Source organism: Canis lupus, chromosome 6, assembly GCF_003254725.2.
Source record: "Canis lupus dingo isolate Sandy chromosome 6, ASM325472v2, whole genome shotgun sequence".
Classification (NCBI taxonomy): Eukaryota; Metazoa; Chordata; class Mammalia; order Carnivora; family Canidae; genus Canis; species Canis lupus.
In genome coordinates, this window is record NC_064248.1 from 37,017,892 (window position 1) to 37,037,793 (window position 19,902).

The 19,902-nt window shown below is 50.3% G+C and overlaps 1 protein-coding gene across 3 annotated transcripts in view; it reads left to right on the forward strand.

Moving 5' to 3' along the window:
• SRL (sarcalumenin) overlaps positions 1-19,902 on the forward strand; it is a 49,756-nt gene continuing 29,854 nt past the window's right edge. The window contains exon 1 of one of the 3 annotated variants that reach the window (XM_025416700.3): positions 1-148. Coding sequence is in view for 2 of the 3 variants with exons in the window: in XM_025416698.3 (XP_025272483.1) it covers positions 11,127-11,187 (61 nt within the window). In the remaining variant the exon portion in view is untranslated. Of the gene's footprint in view, positions 149-10,925; positions 11,188-19,902 lie in introns of those variants that run through there. The other 2 variants (XM_025416698.3, XM_025416699.3) reach the window with 2 other exon arrangements.

The following is a 19,902-nucleotide window of genomic DNA, read 5'->3' on the forward strand; positions in this document are numbered from 1 at the left end:
TGTGGCTTCCGCGTGTTCCCCGCGGGGAGGCGCTCGCCCGCTTCCTCCTGCGGCCGCCGGCCCTGGGGCTCGCCCTGCGGCGGGGTGCTGTGGCCGGCGCGCCCGGCGGGAGTCTGGGAAGGTCTGCAGGCTGCGGCGGAAAGAACAGGTGACGTTACTTCTACTGACGCGTTTCACTTTTAAGCCACAGTATCCGCAACACTGTCGTTTCAGCACAGCGATGGATGTAAGGAACGCACGGAATCCCCGTTCTTCCCGCCATGTTTGGGAACCTTGTCTGCCGCTTGCCAGGCCTATGTGGGCACGGGCGCGGCTCCAGGGCCAGCACCCGCACGTAGGGTGGTGACAGGGTCAGCGGCCCGTGAGGGGCAGTGACGGGGTCCAGAGTCAGCGCCACGTGAGGGCCAGTGACGGCGTCCAGGATCTGCGGCCACGTGAGGGGCAGTGACGGCGTCCAGGGTCAGAGCCACGTGTGGGGCAGTGACGGGGTCCAGGGTCAGCGGCCTGTGAGGGGCAGTGACGGGGTCCAGGGTCAGCGGCCCGTGAGGGGCAGTGACGGGGTCCAGGGTCAGAGCCACGTGAAGGGCAGTGATGGGGTCAGGGGTCAGCAGCCCCGTGAGGGGCAGTGACGGGTTCAAGGGTCAGCGGCCCCGTGAGGAGCAGTGACAGGGTCTCCAGGGTCAGCGGCCACTGAGTGGCAGTGACGGGGTCTCCTGGGTCAGCGGCCCTGTGAAGGGCAGTGACAGGGTCCAGGGTCAGCGGCCACATGAGCAGTAGTGACAGCGTCCAGGGTCAGCGCCGCGTGAGGGGCAGTGACGGGGTCCAGGATCTGCAGCCACACGTGGAGGTAGTGATAGGGTCCAGGGTCAGCGGCCACATGTACCGTGGCTCCGGTCAGGGTGGCCACACACCTGGGGCCAGGCCTGGCGGTCTGGAAGGGCATCGTGTCCTGCAGGCTTAGTGCTCGCTGGCCTGGGAGGAGGAATAAAGGAATATGTGGGAATGGGGTGGTATGGGACCCCAAGCTGTTAAGAAGCTTGGACCTCATGTTTTGTGAAGGGGTAGGGGTCTGGGAGACATGACAGAGATGCCGTTCAACAAAACCTTTATTGAAGTATTACTTAGTGTGTATACCAGGAAGAGGAGCATAGCTTAAGTGTTTAGCTCTGTGAATTTTCACACACTCAATATATAGCCATGGACCCCGCACCCCATCAGGACCTCAAATGATTTATTTTTTTTTAAACTTTAAAAAATTTTGGGATCCCTGGGTGGCGCAGCGGTTTGGCGCCTGCCTTTGGCCCAGGGCGCGATCCTGGAGACCCGGGATCGAGTCCCACATCGGGCTCCTGGTGCATGGAGCCTGCTTCTCCCTCTGCCTGTGTCTCTGCCTCTCTCTCTCTCTCTGTGTGACTATCATAAAAAAAAAAAAAAAAAAAAAAAAAAAAAAACTTTAAAAAATTTTGTGGAAACAGGTGTAAAAGGACGTACTGTGTATCCTTCACCTGGCCTGCACCAGGGTTAACATCTTGCACACCTGGAGTACAACTGCAGAACCAGGTAATCGGGACCAGTGTAGTACACCAGGCTTATTCACATTTTACCAGTTTTATGTGTTCTGGTTACATATGTGTGTTTATGTAACATTTTGCACCAGCAATGTATGAATTGCTCTGCATCCTCACCTTCAGTCCATATCATCAGAATATAACTATCAGGACACCTGGGTGGCTCAGAGGTTGAGCGTCTGCCTTCGGCTCAGGACGTGATCCTGGGATCTGGGATGGAGTCCCTCGTTGGGCTCCCTGTGAGGAGCCTGCTTCTCTGCCTCTCTCTGTGTCTCTCTCATGAATAAATAAATAAAATCTTAAAAAAAAAAAGACTATATTCAACCTTTCTGGTAGGTGTAGAGTGGAATCTTGCCACCATTTTAATTTCTATCACGATGGAGTAGTTTTGTGTCATCACTCAAATTGTACAGTATTTATGCTCTTACTGTCTGGCTCTTTTGCTCAACACAGTGTCTCTGAGGTTCGTTTATGTTTTTGTGTATATCAGCAGTTCATTCATTCATTTTTTTAAAAGATTTTATTTATCCATGAGAGATAGAGAGGCAGAGGCCCAGGTAGAGGGAGAAGCAGGCTCCCAAAGGGAGCCTGATGCGGGACTCGATCTCTGGAATGGGGATCACACCCTGAGCCAAAGGCAGACACTCAACCATTGAGCCACCCAGGCGTCTCTGCAGTTCATTCATTTTTATGGCCAAGTATATTCTGTTGTGTGAATATACCGCAGTGGATTTAGCCGTTCACCTAGCCATGGATGTTTAGGTTGCTTGTAACTTAGAGCTATCATGAATTAATTTAATTTAATTTAATTTAAATTTTATTTTATTATTATTCTTCTTTAAAGTAGGCTCCATGCCCAGCATGGAGCCCAACTCGGGGCTTAAACTCATGACCCTGAGGTCAAGACCTTACCTGAGGGACGCCTGGGTGGCTCAGTGGTTGAGTGTCCACCTTTGGCTCAGGCTGGGGTCCTGAGATCGAGTCCTGCCTCGGGCTCCCTGCATGGAGCCTGCTTCTCCCTCTGCCTGTGTCTCTGCCTCTCTCTCTGTGTCCCTCATGAATAAATAAATAAAATCTTAAAAAAAAAAAAAAAAAAGACCTGAGCTGATCAGGAGTAGGATGCTTCACCAACTGAGCCACAGGTGTCCCTATCATGAATATATTTTAGTAGATGCTATGCCCCCAAATAGACTGTGCCAGTTTCCCCTTTTCCTGTCATGTGTGAGGGTAGAGTGGCAGTGGAGGAGAAAACACATCCCGAGTATGTACCATTGACACTCTTTGGTGGTGGGTTCTTTGGAAGGGGACCAGGCACTTCTTGGTTCCTGGTGGCCTCCCTTGGCCTATTTTAAGGGTCTCTGTGAGGAATAAACCTCATGGAAATGTATTCTGCTCTGATGTTCTCAAGGATCATTAAATTACACTGTGTCCTTAGGAAGAAGATCCTCAGAAGAAATTCCTTGGAGTCTCAGTAGCAGGAATAATTTCATTTCTCCTAAGCAGTTGGTTTGTTCTTATTTTAAGGTCACCGAGAGTTGGCAGGTGATCAGCTTACACACATGTGAGCTCCTTACGTACGAAGTGCCGTTGCTTTTGTGTCAGCCTTACTAATGACTGCGTTTTGTGTGTGCCAGCCTTCGCGTGGTTTCCTTCTACCCTCACTCTCAGGTCTTGCTTTTTCGGTATACTTTTGAGTACTTGGGAGCCATCTCCGTGCTTTTCTGGCACAGGTTGGGTTATCATAAATAAATGCCGCATGTGCCGTGATTTGGGGTGTCTTTGGCAGAGGAGCAGTCGCCCCAGCTCTGTGTGATGTTTGAAGGGTTGTCTGGCAGAAGCAGGGGCCTTCCTGTGACCTCAGCCTCCTTTGTGGTTAATGAACTGGCCTCAACTGGCCTCAGAATGGCTTTAGACAAGACTTCTATTTTTATGTTTTAACATTTTCATAAAAAATTTTTTTGTAACTGGAGCCACGTAACAAGTATGGGGAAAATTGTTCCTTGTTTCAACAGTTTTGCCAATTTTTAGACTGAAAGATGACAGATGCCTAGAGTTTACCTTATGTTGAATTAAAATCAGTATTTCTCTAACAACAACAACAAAAAGAATGGCTTCAGATGAATATGTAAAGCCCAAGTAAATCCTCCAGCTGTCTTTGGAGCCAGCTGGCTGGGCCATCCTTCGCCTCAGATCTTGTTGGCCCCAGCTCCACCCTGTCCCACCCAAGCCCTCCCGCCTGTCCCTTCTTTATCTAGCTGCCTTCCTGGGTGCCGCTGTCCTTGTGGCATCTGCCTTTCTCAGTCTCTCTGGTTCTGCTTGCCCTCCTGTGCCCTACAAGCCCTGAGCTAGACGTGGAGCTAGTACCACCCCCTGCCTCCATCCTCTCTCGGCTCTGGCCCCACTGAGTTGCAGTTTCTGGTGTTGATCGACAGGAGCAGGAGCGCATGCTGACCTCGAGGAGGGAGTAGGACTGGGGGCTGCAAGGCCCCACGTGAGGGGCAGCTGTAGAAAGGAATGCCCTTCCCAAACCCACTCTCCCCGACCACACCCCTGGTGTTGAAAAGGAGCGAGGAGTGACAGCTGCAGAGTTTCCTGAATTAGGGGGGCCTAAGTCACCCACCCCCAGGGTGAGGCCTGTTCTGGTGGACAGCCCCAGGATCTAATTAAAGAGGGAGCAGGAAAGTGACTAGAGAAGGCTACATGTCCTACACACGTATCAGAGATCAGCTGGTTGACCTCCCTTTGCCTTCTGCCCTGCCCTGTGGGAGATAAAGAAGATGGGCAGACAACTACAAGAGAGAATTGATGAGAATCTCCTGCTCCTTAGGCCGAGCAGCTTCTGTCTAAAGATGGAGCTGGGGAAAGGAGAGGTCCTTGCTCTGGTCAGGCAGTGGCAGTGGTGGAGGGTCGTGTGGGGGAAAGCTGGCGTGGAGCTGGGTGGCTCAGTCTGTTAAGCTTCTGACTCTTGGTTTCAGTCAGGTCAAGATCTCAGGGTCCTGAGATAGAGTTCTTGTCAGGCTCTATGCTCAGCAGGGAGTCTGCTTGAGATTCTTTCTCCCTCTGGCCCCTCCCCCAATGCTCCCTATCTCTCTCACAAAATAATCCTTTAAAAAAAAGAATTATAACCTGAGAATTTATTTTCAGTTGAGTCTACCCTCCTTTTTAATCTCTTGATTTCCAAACAGGATGTCTTTTTTTGTTCTTTGATTTTTATAAATTGTGGTTAAAATTTACCATTTTACTCATTTAAAATTTTTAATCCAGTGACGTAAAGCACATTTACAATGTTGTGTGACCATCACCACTGTCTTTCTGCAGAATGTTTTCATTATTCTTAATAGAAACTCTGCCTATTAAACACTGACTCCTGTGCCCCCTTCACTCCACCCCTGGAACCCACAATTCTACTTTCTTTCTCTTTGAGTTTTTTTAAAAATCCTTTTTTAAAAAGATTTATTTATTCATTCATTCATTCATTCATTCATTCATTCATTCATTCATGATAGACAGAGAGAGAGAGAGAGGCAGAGACACAGGAGGAGGGAGAAGCAGGCTCCATGCCGGGAGACCAACGCAGGACTCGATCCCGTGACTCCACTCCAGGATCGCGCCCTGGGCTAAAGGCAGGCGCTAAACCGCTGAGCCACCCAGGGATCCCCTAAAAAATCTTTTTTGACTTTTCTAGGTACCTCATATAAGTGCAGTCATAGTGTCTGTCTCTTATGGGCTAAATTGCGTCCTTTCAAAATTCATGTTGAAGTCCTAGTATCTCAGAATGTGACTGTACTTGGATATGGGGTCTTTTTTTTTTTTAATTTAATTAATTTATTTGTTTGAAAGAGAGGAGAGCAAGCATGGGGAGGGGATGGGGCAGAGGGAGAAGCAGACTCCTCCACTAAGTGGGGAGCCTGACTTGGGGCTCATCCCAGGGCGCTGAGATCATGACCTGAGCCCAAGGCAGATGCTTAATCAGCTGAGCCACCCAGACACCCAGATATGAGGTCTTTACAGAGGTAACTAAGGTAAAATAAGGTCATATGAGTGGGTGATAACCTAATACAATTGGTGTCCGTACAAGAAGAGGAGATTAGAACACAGATAACATAGACCAGGAGATGACCATGTGAAGACACAGTGTGGAAAGAGGATTGTCTACAAGCCATAGAGAGAGGCCTCAGAAGAAACCAGCCCTGCCAGCACCTTTATTGAAGACCTCCAGAACTGCAAGAAATAAATGTCTATTGTTTAAGACACCTGGTCTGTGGTTTGTCCTGGCGGCCCCAGCAAATGACTAGTCCTTTTGTGACTAGTTTATTTTATTTAGCATTAATATTCTGAAGGCTCATCTGTGTTGAAGGATGTATTAAAATTTCATTTTTTTGGCTGGATAATATCCCATCACCTAGATAGGCCACATTTGGTTCTTCTGCTCATCTGCTGATGAGCACCTGGGTTGTTTCCACCTTTTGGCTTTTTATTTATTTTATTTTTAAAGATTTTATTTATTTATTCATGGTAGACACAGAGAGAGAGAGAGAGGCAAGACACAGGCAGAGGAAGAAGCAGGCTCCACGGCAGGAGCCCGATGCGGAACTCGATCCCGGGACTCCTGGATCATGCCCTGGGCCAAAGGGAGGCGCCAAACCACTGAGCCACCCAGGGATCCCTGCCCCCCCTTTTTAAGATTTTATTTATTTATTCATGAGAGAGAGAGAGAGAGAGAGGCGGAGACACAGTCGAGAGAAGCAGGCTCCATGCAGGGAACCCGATGAAGGGGCTCGATCCTGGGACTCCAGGATCATGCTCTGGGCTGAAGGCTGATGCTCAACTGCATCCCCCTTTTGTCTCTTTATTGTGCCCCTGTGACCATGCAAGGCCATGTTTGAGCCCAGATGGGGCATCTTTCTTTTTTTCTTTTAAAGATTGACTGGTTGATTTTTTGATGGGCAGAGGGAAAGAGGGAGAATGGTAAGCAGACTCCCCACTGAGCACAGTGTCCCACGCAAGTCTTGATCCCATGACCCTGAGATCATGACCTGAACTGAAATCAAGAATTGGATGCTTAACTCACCGAGCCACCCAGGTGCCCCCAGATGGGGTATCTTTAAATCACGTGCAGTTAACTGTTTAAACTGTGCTGAGATCACACTTTCCTCTCCTGCCCAGTTTGGCTTCTAGTGGCTTTTTCTGGCCCTTCAGCCTGTGCCTTTCCCTATTCTGCACAGTGCTCTGCACCCCTTCCTGGACACACCAATTCCTCTCTTGCCCTGATGACATTCTCTTGGATTGATGGGAGAAGTCAAGGCTTTTTGAGTCAGGCACATCCAGGTTCAAATTCAGACCACTCCTATGTGGTGGTGTTATGATAGCAGTTGGAGTCTTGGCCTCCTCACTGTGAAATGGTGGTGGCATGCCCACCTCCTGACTCATGAAGCACCTGGCCTAGAGTGGGCACATCATTGATTTTGACTTCCTCTTCTGTCCCAGGACCGGATGCTGCCTCCAACCCCTTATAGGGAGTTCCTTTCCCAGCCTTGAACATGGACAGAAAACTCAGTATTGCTATGTTAGTCTGGTTCTCCAGAGAAACACAGCCAATAGGATGTCTGTTTATAGAGAGAGGTTGTGGGGACTGGAAAGTAAAAAATCCACAGGGGAAGCTGGTGGCCATTCTGGCAAGAGTGGTTTTTGCAGTCTTGAGTTGGAAAGTAGTCAGAGGTAGTATTCTTTCCTCTTCTGGGGTTAGGGGAATGAGCACAGTCTTTTGTTTAAGACCTTCAACTGATGGGATGAGGCCCACCCACATTATGGAGGGTGATCTGCTTCACTCAAGAGTTTACAGATTAAATGTTAAGTCCTTGTAAAAAAAATGTTGAACCCTGCACAGCAGCATTCAGACTGATATTTACCAAACACCTGGGTACCATAACCTCACCAAGTTTACACGTAAAATTAACCATTGCAGTTGGTAACTTGCCAGCTTTCTTCAGACTGGTCTATAGATTCATTGTAATTCCAATTAAAATCCAAGAAGGCCTTTAAAGAGCAATTTATAGGCTGGATTCTAAAATTCATATGGATGTGTAAAGGAACTAAAATAGCCAAAATATTTATTTATTTATTTATTTATTTATTTATTTAAGATTTTATTGATTTATTCATGAGAGACACAGAGAGACAGCCAGAGACATAGGCAGAGGGAGAAGACCTGGTCTGTGGTTTGTCCATGCAGGAAGCCCAATGTGGGACTCGATCCCAGGACTCCAGGATCACGCCCTGGGCTGAAGGCAGGTGCTAAACCGCTGAGCCACCCAGGGATCCCCATAGCCAAAGCAGTTTTTAAATATTTATTTATTTATAATCTCTACACCCAACGTGGGTCTCAAACTCATGACTTCGAGATCAAGCATTATATTGCCTGACTGAGTCAGCCAGGCAACTCCAAAACAATTCTTTTGGAGAGAGGAGAGGCAGAGAGAGAAGGAGAGAGAATCCTAAGCAGGCTTCATGATTGGTGCAGAGCCTGGGTCAGAGCTTGATTTCATGACTCTTGAGATCATGACCTGAGCCAAAATCAAGAGTTGGATGTTTAACTGACTGAGACACCCAGGTGCACCCCCCAAACAGCACTTTAAAAAATATGTTTTATTTGAGAGAGAAAGCAAGCATGGGGAGGGGCAGAGGGAAAAGGAGAAGCAGACTCCCTGGTGAGCAGGGAGCTGGATGCGAGGCTTCATTTAAGTTTTTTTAATATTTTATTTATTCATGAGAGAGAGAGAGAGGCAGAGACCCAGGCAGAGGGAGAAGCAGGCTCCATGCAGGGAGCCCGACGTGGGACTCGATCCCGGGACCCTGGGATCATGTCCTGAGCCAAAAGCAAATGCTCAACCGCTGAGCCACCCAGGCGTCCCCACACTACCAGATTTCAAGGATCTGTGATTAAGGAAACCACAGTAGAAAGACAGACAGGTAGACCAACAGAACAGAATATAGTTCAGAAGTAGCTTTACACACATATAGTCATTTGATTTTCTTTTTTTTTTATTTATTTTTTATTGGTGTTCAATTTACCAACATACAGAATAACCCCCAGTGCCCCTCACCCATTCACTCCCACCCCCCGCCCTCCTCCCCTTCTACCACCCCTAGTTCGTTTCCCAGAGTTAGCAGTCTTTACGTTCTGTCTCCCTTTCTGATATTTCCCACACATTTCTTCTCCCTTCCCTTATATTCCCTTTCACTATTATTTATATTCCCCAAATGAATGAGAACATATAGTGTTTGTCCTTCTCCGATTGACTTACTTCACTCAGCTCATTTGATTTTCAATAAAAGGTGCAAAGGCAATTGAATAGAGGAAGGATAGTCTCTTCCACAAATGTTGCTGGAACAACTGGATATCCACATGTGAAAATCTAAACTTTGGTGTATACCTTGCAACATGTTAAAAATTATACAAAATGGATCATAGATCTAAATGTAAAACCTAAAATTATTACACTTCCAGAAGAAAACAGGAAAACATCCTGGGCATCTTGGGTTAGGCAAAGGTTTCTCTGGATTTTATAAAAATTATGAACTTCTGTTTGAAAGACACTTCAGTGCATGAAGACAAGCCACCAATGGAGAGAATATTTACAAACTACATATCTGATGAAGGGCCTTTATTCAGTGTATATATAAAAAAACTATCAACACTGAATAGAAGAAAACAACCCATAAAAAATAGGCGGAAGATTTGAACAGGCACTTCACCAAAGACACATGAAAGAAGCAGACGACAGATACTCACATGGGAAGATGCTTAATATCACTAGTTACTAGAAAAATGCAAATTAAAGCTACAGTAAGATACCACAACACACCTACAAGAATGACTAAACCCTAAAAGACTGATCATACCAAGGATTGGCAAAGATGTGGAACGAGTGGTGGTGGGAATGTAAAATGGCACCATCATCTTAGAAAAAAATTAAACAGACTCCCGCCATGTGACCCAGCCATTCCCCTCCTGCTTTTCTACATAAGAGAAGAGAAAGTGAACGTTTGTAAATTGCATCGTGCTCAAAGGTTCAAGGTAGCTTTGTTGGTAGTTGCCCAAACTTGGAAACAACTCAGATGTCTCTCAAGAGGAGAATGTATAGCAAATCGTGGTCAGTCCATACCTTGGAATACTATTCAGAATTAAAAGGAATAAGCTGTCAATACGTAACTACAACATGAATAGATCTCAAAATAATTATGCTGAATGAAAGAAGCCAGATAAAACAGAACACATACGATGAGATTCCATTTATGTCCAAACCTAGGAAATGCAAAGTAACACATAGTGACAGAAAGCTTGGTTGCTGGGGAAGGGAGTGGGTGGAGGGGACCATGAAGGAACATGAGGACAATTTGGGAGTGAGGAATCTGTTATTTTATTTTTATTTTATCTATTTATTTGAGAGGGAGTGAGCAAGACAGGAGAGCAGAAGCTGGTGGAGGAGCAGAGGAGAGGGAGAAATGGACTCCCCACTGAGCAGGGAGCCCGATGGCAGGTCTCAATCCTAAAACCCTGGGATTATGGCCTGAGCCACCCAGGTGCCTCTCTATTGGTTATTTGATAGCGGTTCTACGTATATGTCAGAACGTATCCGATATGAGTAGCGTTGTATGCTGCATTTGGATTACACCTCAGTAAAGCTGTGTGAAATGTAAAGCCCATAGAAGAACCGCTTCAGCTCTTTTCCTCAATGGCTGACTACTACCTTCACAGTGACACCCTCCCTCCAGGCAGACAAGCCAATGTCTGCTGTCCCTTAGCCTCATAGAACTGGCTCTTAGGGGCTGTCACGTGCCCTTAGGAAAATTGTATCAAGTAGCACATTGCAGACATGACGGAAGATTCTGGAACCCCCATGTCACTGGAAATGGATCTCTGTCCATTGGCTTACATCACAGCATGGGACATGTCTTCTCGCTCCGCGTTTTCCCTCCTGTCAGTGTTCTGTATCTTCTGGAGGCCTGAGAAGCTTAAGTTCCTAGCTGTCGACCTCAGAGGTCAGATGTTGCAGGTTTCTTTGGCCATTGTGGCTTCACCTTCCTGACCTTTGGGGAGCGGCTGAGACATCTATCCATGGCTATCAAATAGAATCTCTCTTGCTTTGCCCTACGGCTCCTTCATTCACAAAACTGAGGCATGTGAAGGTCAGTGACTTGTCCCAGACTTTAGATCAAGTTAGCTCAGATACCGTGAAAGCTCGGGTTCCCAAACTCTAGACCTAACTCAAGGGATACCCCCACGTTTTCTCCACCACCCCTGCCCTGTGACCTGTGTCACATGACCCCAGGGCTTCTGGGGGAAGAGATCCGGCCAGGGCCGTGCCTTCCGGGGCCTGGCAACTGGCACAGCAGTGGCATAGCGAGCCTCCGCGCAGCCTGACAGGGTCTGCGCTGCTTCCCCATCACGTCCACCCAGTTGCCCTAGTGACTGTGTGACCCTCTCCCCCACCCTGCGCTGCTGCCACCAGTCCTATAAATAGAGCAAGGAGCAGCTGGGCTCTCTTGGCAGTCACCATGAGGACGCTGGTCCTGCTCTGCTGCTTCGTGGCGTCGCTCCTGCTCCCAGGACAAACAGGTATGACCCTCACCCCTGTCATCCAGGCCAGACAGTGACCCCCACGCACCTCAAGGTTTTATGTTAACCGTGGAGGGTGAAGGAGGAGGGAGGCTCGAGTGGTAGATGGAGGATGAGGCCTCTGTGATTCCTGTGGTTGATGGCAAACCTTTACTCCTGGCTGGTCTCACCATCGTCTCCCTTCCCTTCTCCCTGGGGCCTAGGAGAAAACTGGGTACAGGGAACCCAAGGGCAGTTGGGGGTTTGTGGGGAGGCCAGAGGAAGTGGGAGCAGTGAACTGAGAGGTGCAGACAGGTGTGAGGCCCGAGCCAAGGGCCAGGAGCCAGAGGGCAGGTCTGCCCAGTAGATGCAGGGTAAGAAGACCCCTAAAGTAAGACTATAGGACCCTCCTAGATGGACAAAAGAACCCATTCTGGTGCTGGAGGGTCCCTGGAGGGTCCCTGGAGGGCTGTGTTGAATTGACCCACCTGGTGGAGATTGGGCAGGGGTCTGGCTTTGCATGACTGAGGACCAGGCACAGTGGACAGAGTTGGGGGTTGTCTGGAGAACGGTGGTGGGATAGAGGAGGGGGTCAGTTTGGTATGGGATTGGAGATGGAGTTGGGGACTATGCATAGAGTTCAAGAGGGGAGTGGGGTACTCCACAGTATTCCTGAGTTAGCTGGGGGTTTCAGTAGAAGGGGGCTGGGGGCCTGTGTGCATGGTTTTTCCTTTGATATCTCAGCACTTTGTATGGCAGAGGTGGTGGCTTGGGTTACAGCATGGGGGTTATTTATAGGCATAGAGGGGACACCAGACTGTGTGCCATATCTCTCTTCCTGAGACTCCTGGGGTCAGGTCCCCCTTGGGGATGCTTCAGGGGTGAGCTGGAGTGCTCCCCGGAATCTGGGTCTCCTGCTTTGTCTTGTTATGAGTTGGCAGTCTTTATATGCATAGGGGCCCATGGGGTGCAGAGCCCCAGCTTCTCCAACCTTTGAGGTTCTGTTTGTTGAGGTCCCAGCCCCAGCAGCAGGAGCAGGAGGTGGGCAGGAGCAGAAGGTGTTCCCTTGGGGGTTAGGGACCAAGGTAGGGGGCTCCAGCCTTGTGTGTGCCGCTGGGCCCTGCCCTTGTCTGCCCTTGAGTTAATTTGGGCCTTGCAGGGCTGCCGTGGCTGGAGCAGTGAGGATTCCAAGCGGCTGTCAGGTGGCTAAGTATGGAAACAGCAGTGTAATTGGATCCTAAGCCCCGAGCCACTGCCGCCTGCTCCCCTTCACAGCCCAGCCCCAGCTGCCACCTCGCCCCACTTCCACACAGCAGGCCCAAGGACTTTTAGCCTTTTAGGGACATCCTTCATCTTTCCTCCCAACAAGGGAACTGGACATCTGGAATGTTCCATAGGTCTCACTGGGTGATCCTGCTATGGGGAAAGGAAGCAGGCAGGTGGTTTGTGGGAAGATCCTCTCTGCATGCTTTTCTTCCTGGACTCTGCAGTGTGCCCTTGGACTGGCTTCCAGGGAGGGGTTGTCCACTGCGTGCAGGGTTCCCTTTCTCCTCATTCCTGCTCACCACTTGGGCTGTGGGTTCTTCCCCCAGGGTGGATTTTATCACTGCTCCAGCCGCAGTTTACGCTAAAAGATAGCTCTGTCCTGCACCCACTGGGAGGTTCCAACCACAAGGAAGGGGCCTCTCCCTGCCCCTATAATGACAGTCCTTCCTCCTGGTTGATTTCTCCCTACAATTGTGCCACTAAGTAAATGCCCTCTTGCCCAAAGGCAGCAGCTTTGCTCCTGAACTTCCCACCCTACCCCTGGAACCCTCATTTCCATCCTGTGTCTCTTGCTTCTTCCTCTATGGATGGCAGGCAGGCTTTCTAATCTACTTCCTGCTTCCTGGGGGTAGAAGAGAGCTGCTCTTCCTTCCTTTGTCCCCATGTAGCTCTCTGGACCATGGCAGGCTCTTATTCCTAAGCAAGGGGCCAGGTGTGTCTCCTGATACTAGAAACAGCTGGAGCTGCCAGCACCTGATCACTGGGCATGTCCTGAGTCCCCCTACCCCACTCTGACCTACAGGCATTTGTGGCTGGAGGGGTCTTCCTGTTTGTCTTGGGGACTTGACCTGGTGACAGGCCTGCTTAGGGATGGGGGAAGGCAACCTTGAGTTGGTTTACTTTGTACCCTCATTGTCGAGGTAAGGGCAAAAGCCAGAGGAATGAGAGACATACACAAGGGGTGGGCTGCGAATTATGTACAGGCACATCAGCTCAGGGCCATCTCCCCCCACCACAGAGTTCCTGTCCTCCCCTCAGCCTCTCTTTTTCCAACAGCCACCTAACTCCCTCTGCCCTAGGGAGGCTGCTTGTGGGGAGCTTTCCTCCAGATGCCTCTCATCCTTGGACTCCTTTGAGAATGGGATGGGATAGGGGTGTGGGGAAGTGGCCAGCTCTGATAAATCATCTGAGCTCAAGCTGTTGGTGGTGTTAGGCTGGATTCGGGACATTTTTGCTTCCTGTTGTCTGCTTGATGCAGAGATTGGGGCAGATGGGGATTCTGAGTCTGTTCATCCCTCTCCAGCTCAGCCCTGGTTTACAGACTCACGCCTGCTCTGGCCTCCACCCTGCCGTCACAGTGGCGACAAGTCGGTGCACGCTGGGGCTGACCCATTCCTCCATGAGAGATGAGGGTCAGACAGGAACCCTTTTGTGGCCCTCCTCACCCACCCCAGGCTGGTTATTTCCACAAAGATGCTGCGTTCATGTTCCCTCAACAGGCAGCCCAGCTACCGTGACCCACCCTGAGGAGGGCTGGTGAGAGAAGGTCATGAGCTCAGGGGTCTTGAGAGGACAGAAGCCTTCGCAGCCCTCTTGCAAGCTGTGTCTCCAGTGGTGTCCTGGACTCCTGGCCCAGTGTAGCTGGATGAGCCCCTAGGGAGCATCTAGTCTGCCCCTTCCCACATCGAGTCTACGAAGCACTCACTGGACTTGCCAGTGGATGTGCTCACCTTGCTTGGTGGCCTGTAGAACCAGAGTTTGGGAAATGCTGGTTTTGTCCCACATATGGGTGTGACAGTGGAAGTCAAACAGCTAGTTCAAGGCAGGGCCAGAGCTGGAATTCAGGTCTCCTTGCTCCTGCAGAAGGAGGTCCAGTTGAGGCCAGCTGCATCCCCCTGGTCATTTGGTGCCCATTTAGGTGTGGTGGGCTGGGAAGGGGACAAGAGGAAGATGGCTCTTCCTCTTTGGCAGGGTCCCAGGGCCAAGGGCAGGGTCTAGGCGCCATGCCCCCTGGCCTGGAATGAAGGTGCAGCCGGGACACTGGGCAGGGGTGGGGTCTGCTGCTGTGGGATGCTGCGCTTTGCTCTCTCCTGGACACCTGCCCCACTCCAGATCCAACTCCAGACCCACTCATGGCACAAACCCTTATATTTAAATGTTGCTTGAGTGCAAAGCCTTTCATTCAAACACTGCGCCACATCTCACCATGTATTAATCATCTCATATTTATCGAGTACCTCCTAGTGTTTAGGTGTGGTAGTGGGGGAATCCAGATGGGCATTTTGTCTATGATTACCAGCCAGTATAAGAGATAGGCCATCTTCCACCTCATGGCTGCATGCACACAGGTAGGACCTGTGTGAGTGTCATGAAGGAGGTACGGGTAAAGTGAGGTGGGGTTGAAGGGCATGGGGAGATTATTTTTAGCCAAGTGGATCAGGAAATGTCTTACAGATAAGGGGATATTTGAGATGGGCCTTGAAGAAAGTAGCATTCAAACATGGAATGATGGAAGGAAGAGAATTCCATGTAAGGAGCAGGATGAGTGAATTCATGCCGTCAGGAAAGTTTGGGGCTCTGGTGAGAAGCAGGCAGGGAGAAGGGCAGGCAGAGGGAAGTGAGAGTCTTGGGGAAGCGATTTGGAAGGCTGGTTGGGCCACCCGTGAGGGGCCTCGCATGCTCAGCTGCCAGGGTAGTTTTGCGCTCTGGGTGGAGGGCAACCACTGGGGGCTTGGGAAGCAAGGTGTTTGTGGGGAGGAAGAGCACGAGGGAGGCTGATCAGAGGACCCTGTCAGAAATGCAGGTTAGAGGGTATGAGCTCCCCAAGGGAGTGGGGGCAGGGCGGAGAGGAGGGGCAGACCCAGCGGGTAGCTGCGGTGGAATTTGCTGGACTTCTGCCAGAAGGAGCCCTCCCAGATCTAGTGTAGGTTGCTGGAGGCGTGATCTTGCCAGAAAGGGAAAAAAAAAGAAAGACCAGGAACATAAAAGAACAGATTTTAAAAGTTCATTATGAATCATTATGAATTTGGAGTTGTTATGAATTTGGGGTGCCATGGGTACATATGGATGGAGATACTGGATATTGGAGGATTAAAAGTTAGGTGTGGAGGTCCAGAGATGAGATCCGGTGGGTGAAGATGATGCTGTGAGGTCATGAGGGAAGCTATTGCAGGGAGAGAAAAGAGATGCAGGGATGGTCGCTGGCTGGGCAGCGTTAAGTTGGGGAGGGGGAAGAGGATGACCTAAGGCCAAGGGAAGGACACATTCTAGAAAGGTAGTCGACAAGATGTAATGCCGTAGAGATGCTGAGGAAGATGAGGCATTGGCTTTGATACCTCGGAGGTCACTGGCAGAGTACGAGGGCCTGATGTGCATCTAGTGAGGGTGTGCAGGTGATGCATTTGGGCAGTGAGCTCAGGAGGGATAGAGGACACGTAAGAACACAAGGGCAGGGAGTTTGCCAAGGTAGCAAATTTCCTTTTCAACATTATGAAGGCCAAGTATGTTTATGGGCTGATGGGAAGGATTTAGGAGAGAGGACTGGAAGACACAAGGTGGAGAGGGAGTGACCAAGATGTCAGATGTGTGGGGAGCATAGGGTAGGTCTTAGGAGACACCTGCCATGAGATCATGGAGGCCTCAGAGGGACACTGCACATTCAGGGTCAACTTAGGAGCTGTGATGCCAGGGAGCTAAACTAGGGGGTAGGGATCGTGGGCTGCCCTGGGATTGCTTTGGAGGGCCACTGGGTGGGGTGGGAGCGGGGAAGGAACCAGACTGTGAGGTGGGAAGGGAGGCCAGTTGTCCCAGGTTTCCTCTAGCACCGGCTGGGTCTCTGGTCCTGGAGGAAAACCAGGCAGAGCCCAGAGACCAAGTCAGTGAATGAGCCTCTTCATCTCCATGAACATTAGCCACTGGTGAGCTGACCCCCTGGAGCCAGGGCAAAGTCTGATCCCAAGCTCCTCCATCTAAGGTGTCCATTCAGCAAATGTCCCCTGCACCTGCAATGGGAAAAGCTCTGTGTTTGGACTCCATCAGGATCAGTGACTTAGTGGGAGCTGGCTTGGAGGCTCGGAGTGAGTTCCTCGGGTGATGGCCTGGGTTCTCATTCTTCTTGTGCAACAGAGACAGGCCCAGGCTCAGGTTCCCTCTGGGGTGTTTTCCTGGCTGGGAGGACTTTGCCACACCCATCAGCAGGGCTCATTTTGGGATCAGGGAAGTCCTGTCCTCTTTGATTTCAGCCTCATCCCTCTCCAGCCCTCAAGGTGGTTTTGTTCAGAGTCAAGGTCCCAGGCAGGGACATGCCCACTCTTGTCACCTCCTCCTCCCTCACACAGGGCCCCGGAGCAGCCCTTCCTGAGGTGGCCTGCTCTCAGGTTGGGGGCTTGGGCAGGAGAACCAGTTCCTGCCTCTGAAAGCACTCTAGCTGTTAGGAGGTCAGCCATCCATACCCCCAGCCAGGACCTGCAACAGCCTCCTCTCCTGGGCTCTTGGGTTCCTCCCTAGCTTTGCAGAGAGGAGGCTGCCTCACGCTGCCCAGGACCCCGGTTCTGAAGACCAGGAGACCATGGTGCCTTTGGGCAGCTGTTGCCTGTCTTCCCTGGGACTGTGTCATCAGAGCCACACAAAAACATAGTGGCTGTTGCTCCTCTGCTCTAAATCCTGGGGCCCAGAAGGATTTCGGGTGGAATGTTGGCCTAGCTGAGGCAGGCTCCCCAGCTTCATTGCAAGGGTGTTAAGCAATGAGAAAAGGCTTTTCGCCTTCCATACTTAGGTGGACCTTCCCCTCAGGGGGTCCTTGTCCTTCACAACCTCAACAGCACTGACCCTCTAGTTTTCTGTCATCTCAGAGTGCCACAGGGCACAGAGTGGGTGTGGGCTGTATGGCTAGCCCTGCAGAGAAGGAGGGCCCAGGGCAGAGTTCTAGAAAAAGGGGAGATGGGGCCCTCCATGGAGGGGTGGTGGTAAGAGGCAGTATATGGTCAGCAAGTGATGTAAGAATCCAACTAGCTTATGATACAGCAATCACAGTACTGGGTATTCACCTGGAGAACACAGGTACACTAATCCAGGATACATGCTCCCTGATGCTTATACCAGCGTTATCTACAGTAGCCAAGATATGGAAGCAGCCCAAGTGTCCATCAATAGGTGAATACATAAAGGTAGTGTGTATGTATAGAGATATATACACAATAGAATATTTTTCAGCCATAAAAAAAGAATGCAATCTTACTATCTCCAATGACATGGATGGAGCTAGAGGGTACAATGCTAAGCGAAATAAGTCAGCCAGAGAAAAACAAATACCATATGGTTTCACTCATATGTGGAATTTAAGAAACAAAACAAACAAGCAAAGGGAAAAAAATAAGAGAAAGACAAAGCAAGATGCAGACTCTTAATTAACTCTACAGAATAAACTGGTGATTACGGGAGGGCAAGAGAAGTTGTGTGTGAGAAACAGGTGATGGGGATGAAGGAGCGCACCTGTTGTGATGAGCACTGGGTAAGGTATGGAAGTGCAGGATCACTGTATCATGCACCCGAAATCAAGAGGACACTGTGTTAACTAAATGCAATTAAAAATACAAACTTAAAAAAAAATACAAACTTAAAACACAAAAGAGGTCTGAGGGACAACTGAGAGGAGGAAGGCCCTGGAGGAAGGTGGGAAAGATGGGCTGGTGGGGGCCCTCCTCTGAAAAGCCAGCTTTCCAGCCCCAAGTCCCCGCTGTGCTCACCCCGAGGTCCTGGCCAGCCACACTGCTCTGACAGGAATGGGGCCGGCCACGTCTCTGCCCCCAGGAGCTGACTTCTATTTGGGGCGATGACGAGCACTGAGAGAAAATGTAACTAGCACCCGCTCCCCACACCCTGCGGATCTGGTTGGAGTTCAGAGGAGGGCTGGAAGGTCGGCCTCACGGAGGGGCAGGGTTTCAGCTGGACTGGAAGGAAGGGGACAGGCACTGGACTGCCTGTGTGGGCAGGGGCCATGTGTTGGTTTAACTTGCTCACCTCCGCGTCACCAGTGCCTAGCGCTGAGCTTGGTTCCCTTGGTTCGTTGAAAGCACTTAACGGTGTCAGATGAAGGAGCAGATGATTTGTGCAGGCAGAGGAAGAAGAGCATCTGCAGATGGTGATCACAACCAGGAGTGGGGATGGGATGCCAGGGTGGCTCAGCGGTTGTGCATCTCTCTTTGGCTGAGGGCGTGGTCCTGGAGCTCCAGGATCGAGTCCCACATCGGGCTCCCTGCATGGAGCCTGTGTCTCCCACTGCCTATGTCTGTGCCTCTCTCTCTGTGTCTCTCATGAATAAATAAAATCTTAAGAAAAAAAAAAAAGACAGGAGTGGGGAGGCTCTGAGCATTGCACTGGCTTGGGTGTGGGGCTCCTGCTGGAGGAGGGGATCAGACCACCTTGGTGGGCGAAGGGCCAAATGCTGAGCCAGGTGGCTGTTCTTGGGCCCTCAGTGTATTCTAGTCCCTCCTCTACTCCCTCTCAGATATTTTTGGATCCTTCCAGAGCAGGGATTGCATTCTGAGCTCAAACAGGTGCAGGCAAAGTCTGGCCTGGAGTTCTGGGCCCACAGGAAGTGGGTTGTGTTGGGAGCTCAGCCCAGAACCAGGCCAGGGGAGAACCCTGGGGTTTGGGGGCCCCTCCCCCCACACCAGCTCACTGCCAAAACTGCAGGCCCTGGTCCTCTTCCAAGTGGCCATTTGGTTGTCCCCCACACAATTTTCCATAGATGGCAATAGGCAAAAACTTGACAAAGCCATTGGCTTGAAAACTGTGTCTCTGGGTGCACCTGGTCCCACAGCTGCCTGCCCTGTGCACCTGCATCCACCAGAGGGGCTTCTGGCCACTTTGTTGGTCTCTTGGTTTTCCCCCCTCATTTCCTCCTACCCTTTTTTCCAAGTGTCAAGTGGTAGAAGGCCACTTATTTCTCTAGCTTATCCCAGGAGGTCAAGACACCAGGAAGGGTCTGGAAAGATTGGAGAAGGGTTGCGGCCCTTGCCATGGCCTGGGGAGCCCATGCTGGTCTCAGGAATGAGCCTGGGTACAGGCTAAATCATCTTTCTCCTGACTTTTCCTGCCTCAGTTTCTTTCCTGATTTGGTAGTTAGGCCAGCAGCCTCTTCACCTGGAGCCCTGTCACCTGAGGCCACCCACACGGGGAGCAGAGCAGCCAGCCTGGGGTGGGGCATGGCCAGGTCACAGGAGACGGAGGGCAGAGCAAAGCACCAGCTTTGTCACAAATTCACCACCAAGCCCCTTCCCATTTTGCACCTGTTTTTTTGCCCATAAAACGGGATAATAATACTTGCCCTATTTACAGCATTGGGTTGTTAGGTGACTAAAATTTAAACATGGCTCTCAGATGCTTAACATGTTTTTTGATATCAGATACTTTTTAAGGTTGAAAGGACTGTGGCAGTAATTATAGGCTGGCACTGCTATCCCTATTCCT